The sequence below is a fragment of the Salminus brasiliensis genome, chromosome 18 (genome assembly GCF_030463535.1).
Source record: "Salminus brasiliensis chromosome 18, fSalBra1.hap2, whole genome shotgun sequence".
Lineage (NCBI taxonomy): Eukaryota > Metazoa > Chordata > Actinopteri > Characiformes > Bryconidae > Salminus > Salminus brasiliensis.
The window spans coordinates 25,389,349-25,402,668 of record NC_132895.1 but is presented as its reverse complement, the minus strand read 5'-3'; the positions used below and the strand labels follow the sequence as shown (position 1 = coordinate 25,402,668).

Below are 13,320 nucleotides of genomic sequence, written 5' to 3'. Positions count from 1 at the left end.
AGCGTACGGTTCTTTACAAAGCTGCTTGTAAGCAGTCAACTGAACGATTTTTAATAAACCAAAAGTGGATCTTTTTTGAGCATCTAAAAAAGCTTTTTGGCAGCTTCATTATTAACAGTCAGCTTGGATGTATCTTGGCCTGGAGCGGAATGCTAACTGACTCCAGCATACACACTGTTTGCACTCTCAACAGCAGTGCCAGCAGATGAAGCTTTTCATGAGCTCAAATGATTTACCACACAGAAGCGATATGATGTCTATTTATGTGTTATGTGCTTCAAAGCCACTCCTTCTTGGATACGGGCCCACATTAGAAGCAGTGTATTCTGCATCATTGCACTCGTGAATCAATAACAATAACGCTGGGTGCTCACTGCAAGTCTTTATCAAAGAGAGATTAGGAGTTTTTCATTCACACGGCCCTAAAGTACTTAGCTCCGGAATCCAGCTGGTGTTAGCTGAGATCAGGTACGGCGGATCGTACACGTTTCCTGCTAAGACATCAGTCTGAGTGTGTATAGTGGTACTTCATCTGTTCTAATGAGGTTTGTCTTCTAATTATTGCACCCGCTGCTGTCAGAAATCTGCAGTTTCGTTGAAATATTGATCCGTCACTCACTGAGGGCGGGAGAAGCTAGCCTAAACCTCTGATCTGAGACTAATTTTGTGGTAATTTGGGTGAAATGTGGGTGTGAAATATTGCATCCCAGTCAGAAACCTCTCAACACAGCAGGGCATCTATACCAATTAGCCATAACATTAAAACCAAATATGCCAAATATTGTGTAGGTGCTCATGCTGCCAAAACAGCTCTGACCCATCAGGACTTGGACTCCACCAGAGCTCTGAAGGAATCCTGTTGTGTCTGGCACCAAGACATTAGCAGCAGATCCTTAAATTCTGTATGTTATTAGTCTCCATTGATCGCAATGAATGAGCCTTGGGTGCCCATGTTGTTCTTTCTTAAACCATATTTGGTGGCTAGGTAGTAACCACAGCATACCAGGAACACCCCAGGGAACCGATAGTTTCAGAGATGCTCTGACCTTGTCTCCTAGTCATTACAATTTGGCCCTTGTCAATGGCTCAGATTGAAGGAAGGTCTATTTTATTTACTATAGATGTTTCCACATTTTGAGATGTTTACTCCACTACATATCAAACTAGGGATGTCCCGATCCAGTTATTTGCTGTCTTGAAACCGGCTTTTTCTGGGCATTCATGCTTCTGTCCCGCTTGCCACTGGGCAGCTGTGAGAACAGACAGTGAATTGGGTTGGTGGAGTCCTTTATTATGTCTCTGGTCTTCCTCAGACAGCAACTGGTAAATACATCCAGAAGGTTTGGGGGCTAAACCCCGATGACATGCTGGGCCTTGCGCCCACCCTCTGCAGAGCTTTTCACTTGAGAGTGGTGTAGTTCCCGTATCAGGTGGTGGTGCAGCTTGTCAGAATGCTCTCCACAGTGCAGGTGTAGAATGTCCTGAGAATGTGGAGATTCATAACATATCCCTCTCAGCCATCTGCGAGGTAGAAGAGCTGCTGTTGTGCCTTCTTCACCACCTTTGAGGGTTAGTGAGGAGGACATAATGCCACACATCCTAACCACCTGCCGTCGACCATCAGGAAGTTCCAGCTGCACTGGGAACCGTTCTGACCCAGATCCCGGAGCATGATGTCGAGCCTCAGAGGAACAATGGTGTGGAATGTTGAACTGTAGTCCACAAACAACATTCTCACATATGTGTCCTTATTGTCTAGGAGGGAAAGGGCAGTGTGCAAAGCCAGGTCTATTGTATCATCAGTGGATCTGGCAGGTAATAAGATCACTCCTCCATCCTCCCCCTGCCAACTTGTAGACAGAAGCTGAAACAGGAGCTGCCCATCTTAAGGAAGCTCCATCGCTGTTTGAACCAATCAGAATCTATTCTGCAGAACTGTTTTGATCATGTGGGCTGGAAGATGTTCCGTGGTTTGTCAGACAACATTGATGAGTATGCAGACTCAGTCACCAGATTAATCAGGCAGTGCATGGAGGGTGTTGAGCCCACAGAGACAATGAAGCGTAGATACTGCTGCTTTTAGATCCAACATCCTCACCTCACTAATGCTCTTGTCACTAAATGCAATTAAATCCTCACAGCAATTCTCCACAAGCTAGTAGAAAGTCTTCCCTGTCAGTAGAGACAGTTACTCCAACATAAGCAGGAGAAACTCTTTTTAATAGCCTTGATTACAGAAGAAACAATGAATGAGCAGGAGTCCTTGTACTTACAATACTTGCAATACTTGTGTCCATAGTGTATGTTTCAAATTGTACTACAGCAATAGTTATTCCCAGGGTTTTAGCCTGATTATTTGTTATATAATTTTAGATTTAAGGTAACAGGCAAATGATATCAATAGCTTGGAGTAGCTGCATCTCTGTTCAAACGGTGTTGTTTTTGTAACAATTTTATATTTTAATATTGTCGTTCATGACAGGTCATGTCAAGTTCGTGACTGTTAAGCTGTGCATTTAATTCTGCTTTCTCTACATTAAAGATATCATAATATTGGCTTCCTAACGTTTTATTAATAAATCATCACTGTCACACAGAAATCTCCAACTTTACTGGAGAAGTAAAAAAACACCTTCTGAACTTTTTTGTTTTGTTTTGTTATAAATTTGATCCGATTTGTTCCCCAATTTGCACCAATTTCTTCTTTAAGAGGCTTCTCTGTCCTCCACTCATTACCTGTATTAATGGCACCTGTTTGAACTAGTAAACAGTATAAAAGACACCTGCCCACAACCTCAAGCAGTCACACTCCAAACTCCACTATGGTGAAGACCAAAGAGCTGTCGAAGGACACCAGAAACAAAATTGTAGACCTGCACCAGGCTGGGAAGACTGAATCTGCAATAGGCAGCAGCTCGGTGTGAAGAAATCTACTGTGGGAGCAATAACAAGAAAAAGGGAAACCTACAAGATCACTGCTAATCTCCCTCGATCAGGGGCTCCACGCAAGATCTCAGCCCGTGGGGTCAAAATGATCACAAGAACGGTGAGCAAAAATCCCAGAACCACACGGGGGGACCTAGTGAATGACCTGCAGAAAGCTGGGACCAACGTTACAAAGGCTACCGTCAGTAACACACTACGCCGCCAGGGACTCAGATCTTGCAGTGCCAGACGTGTTCCTCTGCTTAAGCCAGTACATATCCGGGCGCGTCTGAAGTTTGCTAGAGAGCATTTGGATGTTCTGGATAATGTCTTATGGTCCGATGAAACCAAAGTAGAACTGTTTGGTACAAACACAACTCGTTGTGTTTGGAGGAGAGTGAATGCTGAGTTGCATCCAAAGAACACCATACCAACTGTGAAGCATGGGGGTGGCAACATCATGCTTTGAGGCTGTTTCTCTGCAAAGGGACTTGGACGACTCCTTCCATCAGCAAGGGCATTGAAGATGAAACGTGGCTGGGTCTTTCAGCATGACAATGATCCCAAGCACACTGCCAGGGCAACAAAGGAGTGGCTTCATAAGAAGCATTTCAAGGTCCTGGAGTGGCCTAGCTAGTCTCCAGATCTCAACCCCATAGAAAACCTTTGGAGGGAGTTGAAAGTCTGTGTTGCCTGCCGACAGCCCCAAAATATCACTGCTCTAGAGAAGATCTGCATGGAGGAAGGCCAACATACCAGCAACGTTGTGTGCCAACCTTGTGAAGACTTACAGAAAACGGTTGACCTCTGTCATTGCCAACAATGCATATATAACAAAGTATAGTATTGAGGTGAACTTTTGTTATTGACCAAATACTTATTTTCCACCATTATTTGCAAATAAATTCTTTAAAAATCTGATAATGTGATTTTCTGATTTTTTTTTTCTCATTTTGTCTCTCATAGCTGAGATCTACCTATGATGTCAATTACAGGCCTCTCTCATCTTTTTAAGTGGGAGAACTTGCACAATTGTGACTAACTAAATACATTTTTTCCCCACTGTATATAACTTTTACCATCACTCCGAGCCACAGCTCTGAATTCAGTGTTACTGATTGATAAACACACTTGATACAGTTCGTCAGCAAAGCAAGAATTCTGATTGTGACACAACTGGAAACACCAATCTCTGCAGAACTGTGGCTTGGGTAGAACACAGTTTGACACGTGTGAAGATTGATAACCTATGTGAAGATTCTTTCAGTCCTTGAGATATAGTCTTAACGTTGTTCAGAGGACACCTCTGCGGGCAGCAAATCTGTCCATTTATTTTCTTTAAAGACATTCTGTCATGGTATTTTTGGTTCCCCAATCTCTCTCAGTCTCCCCTGCACCCTTCTTACCCTCTCAGTCTCAGTCTTTTTCATGCCTAACTCCACTTTGCTGCTGTATGCTGTGACAAAAAAAAAAAAAAACAATAGCTATCTCTGTCCACAGTGAGTCCAGACTGAATCATATTCTTGCTCAATTAATCAAATTTTCTAATTTTACAATGAAATTCATTTGGTTGCAATTTACTTAAAAAAAACATGTAAATGAATAATGTATAAGGAGAAACAAACTCCTAGGCTCGCAGTTATCAACCTTTTTATGTAACTATAGCAGGCATAGGAATAACTATATTATCAACATTCTTACGACATAAAAGCAGTCATATCTCTGGGTATGAATAACAGAGATGACAAGGACTTCTAACAGCTAGGAGCTGCCATTAGATGACTGTCATGAGGCAAAAAAAGCAAGCAACTGTGTTAAGGGAAGGCTTTTTTCTTGCTTTACTTTAAAATAAGCTGCACAGTGAGGTGACCTGATTGTAAGTAAGTATTTGTTTTGCATTTGGAATGTTTTTTTATTCTATTCATCTCTGCTTTATTTTGCACCAATCAAAGTCATCTTTCAAACATATTAATAGTCTGATTGCAGCCCTTTCATTGGAGATTATCCGTTCTACCCCTATCTATGCCCCAACCATCTGTGGCCTGAAGTTTTAGAGAGTACAGCTGGGCAATATATCCATTTTTTTATCGTATCGTGATGAATCTTGTTATCGTGATACACAATATACTTTTCTAAGCATATTGAGGATATCGTCAGTGCTCAAAGAACACTGCTAAACTGATTGCAATTTATTACAAACAGTGCAATCAGTCTGATTTCACTGTATGACATGCAACGGATTTGGAATAAACATCACTGGATGACTAAATATGGGAGAGTATTTGGATAGTAGTTTGTTAAAATATGTCACTACTGATGCATTTTGTCTGCGATCACATCTATCATGCTAAATATTGTGTCTCGTGAAACTGTCTTTAAATATTGTGATACAATATTTTTACCATTTCGCCCAGCCTTATTAGAGAGTATAACTGGCCTCGCTCTCTCTCTATTCCTTTCTGAGTGAGTAGAATGGTTTTCCCTCTCCCCCCATTACTAAACACAATGCTAGCCAATGCAGATGTCTGTTAGTTAACATTACGGAATTGGCAGTTAGTGTCCTCCATAAAAATAAGTGGTTGGCTGACTTCACTTCACTTATTCATTCATTTCTCCACTAGTTAGTTGGAAATGACTAATTAGGAAGGAATACTTTGGGGGGAAAGACCTGGGGAAAGATGTAGGCTGAATATCACTACAATGTTCCTTTATAACATTCCTGAACATTACTTTGTAAAACTATAAAATGTCATCAAGATATACAAACTAAAATGGTATTCCTTCTTATAAGAATGGCTGTAGTCCTTTATTAGAATCTGCGTAGGAGGCTTGATCATTTGCTTTTTTGTCCAACTGACCAGTAACCATTTTTATTCTTGAATAAACTTTTAAAGCAATTTAAAGGTCCAAAAGAAAATGTAATAAGTAAAGAGTACAGTACTTTTGTTAGTGACCTTTTACTCAATTACATTGTACAATTACAATTACAAATGTAACTGAGTAGAAGCACACATATTCAATTTTAATAGTGTCCAATTACAAAATCTTCCAAAATAATACTTAACACAGCAAGGTTTATTACACACTAAGGTGTATTACACAGTAACTACAGGGACTTCTGTACAAGCTGGATTGGCTATTCTTTGGTAATAGAAGTTTGTAATAACAATTTCCTTTTTTAAGGAGTAAAAGACAGTAACAAAATACAGTAACTCAGTATGTGCACTGTAAAGCAAAAAGCAACATCATGGCAACCTTCTGAAATACCCTGGCAACCACCTTGCACTTCTATCCCACTTATTTAGAAAGCACTGAGCAACATCACAGCATTTACCTGAGATATCATGGATATCACCATAGCAACCACCTAGCTACACCATAGCAACCACAGCAACAACCAGATTATTTCCAACTATACTGGTTACACTGGTGTTTAATGGTATTGGGTTTGATGTTAACTAATTCAGACATCCAACCACTGTCTCTGGGTTCTGGCTCTATCGCTCTCACTCTCTCTTTTGGAAATGTCAACATGCCCAGCAGGACTGCTGTCATGGAACCTTGTCTTTCACCACTCTGCACATTCACTCTCTTTGAAAGTCACACTGTTCTCTCTTCACACGTCATGTGCCAGGAGATGAAAAGGATGCGCTCACAAAAATCGCCCGCGTGGTCGACATAAGTGACGTGCCACTGCGCGAGTGTTCATTAAATGAACAACACTGTCAGTTACAGCAAATAAAGATGACCTTACCAAGAAAATGAACTAATAGGCCTGTTTTTCCCACCATTTTCCCAACTAAATGTGATCGCCCCCTTCTCTCTTTCTCTGGTAGTTAATAATGCAGATGCTGGATTCAGTGGCAGGTCCCCTGATGGACTGAACTGGGGAGCAGCTGCACTTAACAAGAGGAGCATCCGAGCTGTCATGGCTCATCTCCTCACTGGGCAAATGAGTTTAAACAAGACCACACTGTGCTGTCCGTCCAGTCTTTTTTTAACCACCCTGTCCCTGTCACGCCACACGCTCCCCACCCCTGCCATGTTATGCCCTCTCCTCTGTGGCACTGTTGGAGTGGCCAGGCATAGTAAGGTATGACAAGGACCAGTGACAAAATTCATTATCTGCCAGCGTACTGTTCATGTGTTTTTGATGTAAACTCCCCAGACAACTGTAGGAGCATTATGTGAGAATTAGCATTTCTTGCTCTTGGGCTCTCCCTACAGTTGATTAGTGTAATTCACGCTTTCAGCACCTAAAGGACACAATTCGACAAGCATTTCTGGACAAGCTGAGAGACACAGAACCACCACTGAAAGTGAGAGAAGCATGTGCACTAGAGTAGTGCGGTAGAGTTTTGTTCCAGAGTTACGCAGTTCTCACAAGCGCTGTTCTGCCCGCATCAACAAAGTTACATAGTGCAGTCAGGGGCATGCCGAGCCTGTTCTGGACAAGCTCATCCATTTACTCTCCACTAAAGAGCAGTACCGGTTTTCTGCCTTTGATTAGCATGAACAGCTGCATTCCTTACTAATGCTAATCTCAATCATGGTGTGGTGTGCAAAAACGTTTTAATTGACTGATAATAGTAGCTGAGATATGCACCCTGTTATTGGTGAAAAACAAATAAACAGGAACAAAAGATTGGTGTAATCCTTACCCAACATAGGTAGTGCTGTCATTAAGTAACCTTTTAGTACAAATGCTTAAGGTGATTCTATAAGGCTTGATAACCATTGCCCAGGTAACAAGTACTCAATACCAGTAGAGTAAGGATCGCTGGTTCGAATCTCAGTTCATGCTGTTTGCCATCAGCAACTGGAGCCTGAGAGTGCATAATTGGGCTAATGGTGCTTCCCCCTCCACATCACTATTAGTGTGATGTTGGTTAGCTATTGTATTGGAGATGGAGAGCCACGCATTCCTTTGAGCATGTTGACCTCACCTAAAGGTGTTGCATGAGCAGCAGTTTGAAAAGAGGCAGGTGATAAGGGGGGTTTACATGAATTTACATTGTGTAAATTTAAGAAAAAATATTTTTTAAATTATTAAAAAAACAGACAGGGATCCTTAATACCAAAGGTACCAAAATGTTGGTCATACTTAATTAAAGATGAATAATATCCATTATGGGCCCTACTCTGGCTTTTATGTTTACCCAGTACCTGGTCTGAAATGGTCATGGTCCTTACATGACTTGTTTGCTGCTCTAATTAAAGCAAGGGGATACTTTACAGAGTATTATAGAGGAAATGATACAGGCTGCTAAGATGTGTTCATTTTTAGAGCTTATTTTGAACTGTTCCTTGGCAGTAAACTACATAGTCTTGATCTATCAATACAGCTACATCTAAAAATCAATGTTCATTGCAATACAGACAGTATATCCTCTGGCAGCGGTGGACAGTCTGAGATCTTTAAAAGATACTGTCTCCCTGTTTCCAGACCAGACTGAGCTGATACAGACACCAAGGCCAGGGAGGAGCGAGGGTGGGACTGTTTTTTTTCCAAAGGTTGAGAAAAGGTTATCCCACCTTGAAAGCGACAAATAGCGTGCTCGAGGGCAGCGGCGCCAGACGCAGCGGCGAAGTCCTCGGCCTGTCACAAGCAGTGATTGATTGTCAGTCACTCTAACCATGCGACAAATTGGTAAATAAATTTGCCTGTCGGGGAGCTCACCCTGAGCAGACGCCGCAACGGAGCAACGAAGCCTTGAAAAAGCAACTGGTGCACCCCTGCCAGGGGCAAAAGCCAGCGTGGCAGCCTGGCAGCAGAGCTGAAGGCACAGAAGGGGTGAGGCAGCACTCCAGCAACTCCCAACAAACTGCAGCGAACTTTCTTGAGCACTTTGTCGATGTGCACACTGTGTTCAAGGTTACAGATGGAGCAGACAGGCCGTGATGCACCACATTAATACAACTTCATTGAAATGCTTATATGTCATAAATAATGAACAAGAGACATGGCAGGGTCACTAGAATGAACTGTGTGCAATATTTACAGTACAGCTCAGTACAGTTGCGTAAGGTCATTGCAACTTCTTGGCATGTCCGCAGGAATGTTGTGCAAAGCAGTTGTGCAAAACATCATTAACCTGAGTATATTCCCATTCCCGTTCTCTACACATCAGTCAGCGCCACAAGCAAGCCTCATCAGGAACTTGTGACAAATATAAAACACAGCCAGTCACAGGAGACGGTCCAGCATGCAGAATTGCAAATTATGCTGCTTATGTTACTCTAATGTGCTTGTGAGGTAATAACTACTACAATGGAACAGGCCTCATCACATAAAACGTGCAAACCCTCTGGAGGATGGCAGCTGTAATTTCTTTAATGGGCCCACTATAGGCCCCATTATGAGCTTCCTCCATTTTACCTTGTGCTAGGGCCAAGTAACGCATTAGAGGGTGGTGCTTTGTTGCGCTATAAAATATTATGAGAGCCATTACAAAAGCCATCATCCTTCGCCACTTCACTGAGATGGCTGACTGAGATGAAGAGGGGAGGTGGGGGGAGAGTTTCGCTTAGGCAGTTACCAGCCTCATATAAAACAAAATTCATGTCAAACAATTCATGGAACAGCCAAAACTTGGGCATCAGAACAGAAAGGCTATGAAACATGCAATAATTTCACTGTATATAGTAACAACAGTAGCGTGCCAACAAAAAGGGCAACGGTTTGGGGGCCGATAAGGACGAATTATGTCCTAGAAATTTCACCATAGTGAGATTCACAACTGCCAACTAGTCTGCTTCAAAGATAACTACTGACCGTACCTTTACCTGCTTAGTCACTTAAGCAGTACACATGCAATAACAGACCATGGTGAGGAAGTCCTACTGTTTACAGCGCTAAGCGTAGACCTAGAGCAAATCTTTGAAGACTGCATCAGCACAGAACTATACCATCAGCTCAGCTCATTAGCAAAGTAAGTAGTAGCCTATGCTAGGAAATAGCACAAGGTCTGCTACTGAGCTGAAAGTGTAGAGCGCTAACGACCAACCCTGCACCACAGGGGGGAAAGTTGCAAGTCTACGTATTTTTTAAACATGGTGTTTAACAAATAATGACACATGGTCTCTTTACAGCCTAGACATACTGCAGATGAACAGTATGGCGCTGATGGGTGGATGTAAGATCATGTGTCGCCCTGCGTCATGCATTTCCAAATTGGAATTGTTTAGAAGGTGTAAGTGTCCACAGTAAGACTTTTTTATGATAATTAATATGTATTGCAGTATCCATATAGCATAAGCCTGCTATTGATCTGAAGCGACAGGAAGTGAGATCATGTGTTTCCAAATATACTATGGTTAAATATTATCAGAAAGGTGTTAAATATGGTGTATGTGTCCACTGTAAGACTTCAATTTATATTTTAGATAGAACTGATGAATTTCTGTTCTGTACAAAACAGTACAGCACTAACGAGAGATCTAAGATCTTATGTAGATGTGTGTGTGTGGGGGGGGGGGGTTGTAGAGGGGGAGTATTGTCTGGTGGTTGTTCTTTTTCTTTTTCTTTTTTTGCATGTACACACTGTAAGACTTTTGATCGTGTCAAAAACGGAGAAAATGGTGTTTAAAAAATGGTGTTTAGCACGTGTTGTAGTCTGTACCTCAGCCACGACGCGGACTACAAACCAAGCGCGCCCTCTGCCGGCGACTGGAGGACATGCAGGCGCCTCAATGTGCGTCTAATCATAGCAGCTCGTTCAGGAGTGACACTGTACGCGTACAATTTATAAGGACTTACGGTAAAAGACGTACTCCGTGTAACTCGACCATATCTTGTCGTCTGTGTGCTGGTTGACGAACGAGGCCGTGACGGACGAGTTGCACGCCACCATCTGGAAGCCGCACTCGGAGAGCATGTCGAAGGAGCGCTCCAGGTGCTTGAACTTCAGGTAGAAGCGGGACGTGTAGCGCTCGGGCGTCCTGTCCGGGTCCCTGCTCTCGTTCAGGGTCTCACCGAAGACCTCCTTGGCCAGGGCGATCCTGCCGCAGATCATGATCCGCGGCACGCGCCTGAAGCGGGCGTCCGTCTGGCTCTCCCGGCCCGCCGTGCACGAGCCCCGGTAGCCGACCGTGATGAATCCGCTCCTCCGGTCCGCGGGCACGAGCGACGGCGGCGGGCACGCGCGCTGGTCGCTACCCTGCGAGCCGTCCTCATAGTCGCTGTGCAGGCACTCCTCCGGGCTGGGCTTGGGCTCCTCGGGCGTCAGCAGCTTGACCAAGTCGGGCAGCTGGAAGTACTCGGCCTCCTTCCTCAGGCGGCCCTTCTCGGGGAAGTGGTCGGGCAGGACCACCTGGCGATCCCTGAGGTAGTCCAGCACGTAGCGGAACAGAAAGCCGTCGCGGTCGATGAAGTAGCGGCCCTTGGGGTCGCGGGCGAGGTCGTTGGACGCGTTGCTCTTGGGCGAGAACAGCTTGCCCAGAAACGACGCCGGGTTGTTGGTCAGGGTGGAGTGGCGCGTGTAGTACACCTGTCCCCCGACGTTGAGCTCAATCACGTCCGGGAAGCTGTTCTGGACGGACCCTTGGTCTTTGGCCGTGGGCTGAGTCCTGCAGTTCCCACTCAGAGCCATCGTTTCGGTCATGGGGAGGCTGGGCGAGGGGCACCTATCTGCACTGAGACGGTGTTGGAGCTGGGGGGACAAAAAAAGTTTCCTCTAGCCCCCCCACCACCACTTCCAACGCGCAATATCTCGAGCGTAAGGCTTCTCCAAAGCGAGTTGCGATCAAGCGCTTACCAGGAACATCACCAGAAACCATTCGCCGACCTGAACGCCCTGGACTGATGAGTTTGGGTGGGAAGCGTCAGCCCTCACCTCAGGATCCTCGGCTCTGTGAGCCGATTACATACGCTGAAATATCCGTGCGTAAAACTGCACCAGCCCGGGAGGGGCTTCTCTCTATAGATGGACGGCTGTCTCCAACAGAATTCACGCCTCCATAGAACAGCCAGTGAAAGGAGGACCCCAGCAGCGCTTCTGGAAGTGGAAGTCCACCGCCAACTTCTGAAGTTGAAACCGTGAACGCGTGTCCAACTTCTGACCACGGACCAAAGGGAAAGCCAGGCGGGGGGGGGGGGGAGAAAGTCAACTCGCGGACGCGTGAAGGCAGTGGTCCGGGTCGGAACTTCGGAGAGGGAGCACTCGCGTCTTGTCTATCAGGGACCCTCGGAGTGCTCCAGCACCGCGCGCCGATTCTGCAAAGCGAACGATCCCAGCAGTCCCCAGCTTCCCATCCCGGTTGTCGTGTTGTTTGTTTATCACCTCTCTGCCTCGGAAAGAGGAGTCATTTGTGTCCGGTGGATGCGCGCGCTCGGTGGAGCAAAATGAGGAGGAGGAAGAGGAGGAGGAGAGCAGGGGAGCAGCTCGAGACTGCGCACCGACTCTCTTCCCGATCAGGGTGGTGCCTGGGAAAAAAAGAAAAAGAAGCGCCTCAGCTGATGTTGCCTCAGCGGTTTGGTGGTGGTGGTGGTGGAGAGGGGGGTGGAGGGGGGGGTAGAGAAGCATAATGGCTTATAAAGAATTACATCATCTTAAAGCAGTATGCTGGTGGACGGTCGCAGGGCTGTAAATCTGCACAGAACTGCTCCTTTTACTTTATTGTCCATTTCTAGAGATGTGTCTTAAAACACACACACTCCGAAAAGCAAGTGGGGACACAAGCCTTGAGCACACCCCTCATTTAACGGGGTTCATCCTGGTAATAAATAACTTCCAGAAACTTACTGTGGTTTCTTTATGTTGGAGGTGTGATATGTGAGGTGGGTCGTGATGTAATTCTATGCAGTTCTGTTTACTATCCAACCCCATCCAAGCATGTGAAAACTTGGAGGACAATCATATTTGAACATCTGGACATTTGATCTTCATGTGTACAATACTAAAGGATGGCGCTAATATAAGTCAAGTCAAGTCAAATTTATTTGTATAGCTTTTTACAACTGTTTCCGTCAAAAAGCAGCTTTACATAATCAGTAATTAGTAAAAGACAGAGACAAAAAAAGAAGTGAAGTAAGACATGAAGGATCAAAGACCCCCCGTGAGCAGCCAACGGCGACAGTGGCAAGGAAAAACTCCCTCAGAGCTGGAGGAAGAAACCTTGGGAGGAACCAAGACTCACAAGGGGGACCTGACCCGTCCTCCTCTGGACAGAGCTGTATAAACATTATTGATAAAAATGACCAAACCAGATACAACAGATAGTTAATAGTGGTGATATTAATAGTGGCAGATAGATAGATAGAGTCCATTTAGGTTTTAACATTGTCATTAGACAGGTAGCAGCGGTAGGAGGGTGTGCCGCTGGTCTGGTATGGGTGGTGGTGGGTGGGGGGCCTGATGGTCGGACTGGTAGGTGGCAGCTAATATAACTAAACAC

The 13,320-nt window shown here is 44.7% G+C and overlaps 1 protein-coding gene across 1 annotated transcript in view; it reads right to left on the bottom strand.

The window, feature by feature from the left end:
- The window catches only part of kctd16b (potassium channel tetramerization domain containing 16b), an 84,648-nt gene extending 72,266 nt beyond the window's left edge, over positions 1 to 12,382 (bottom strand). The window contains exon 1 of the mRNA XM_072661678.1: positions 10,685 to 12,382. Coding sequence (XP_072517779.1) covers positions 10,685 to 11,528 — 844 coding nt within the window. The 5' untranslated portion in view covers positions 11,529 to 12,382. The remainder of the gene's footprint in view (positions 1 to 10,684) is intronic.
- Between the last annotated feature and the right edge of the window lie 938 nt (positions 12,383 to 13,320).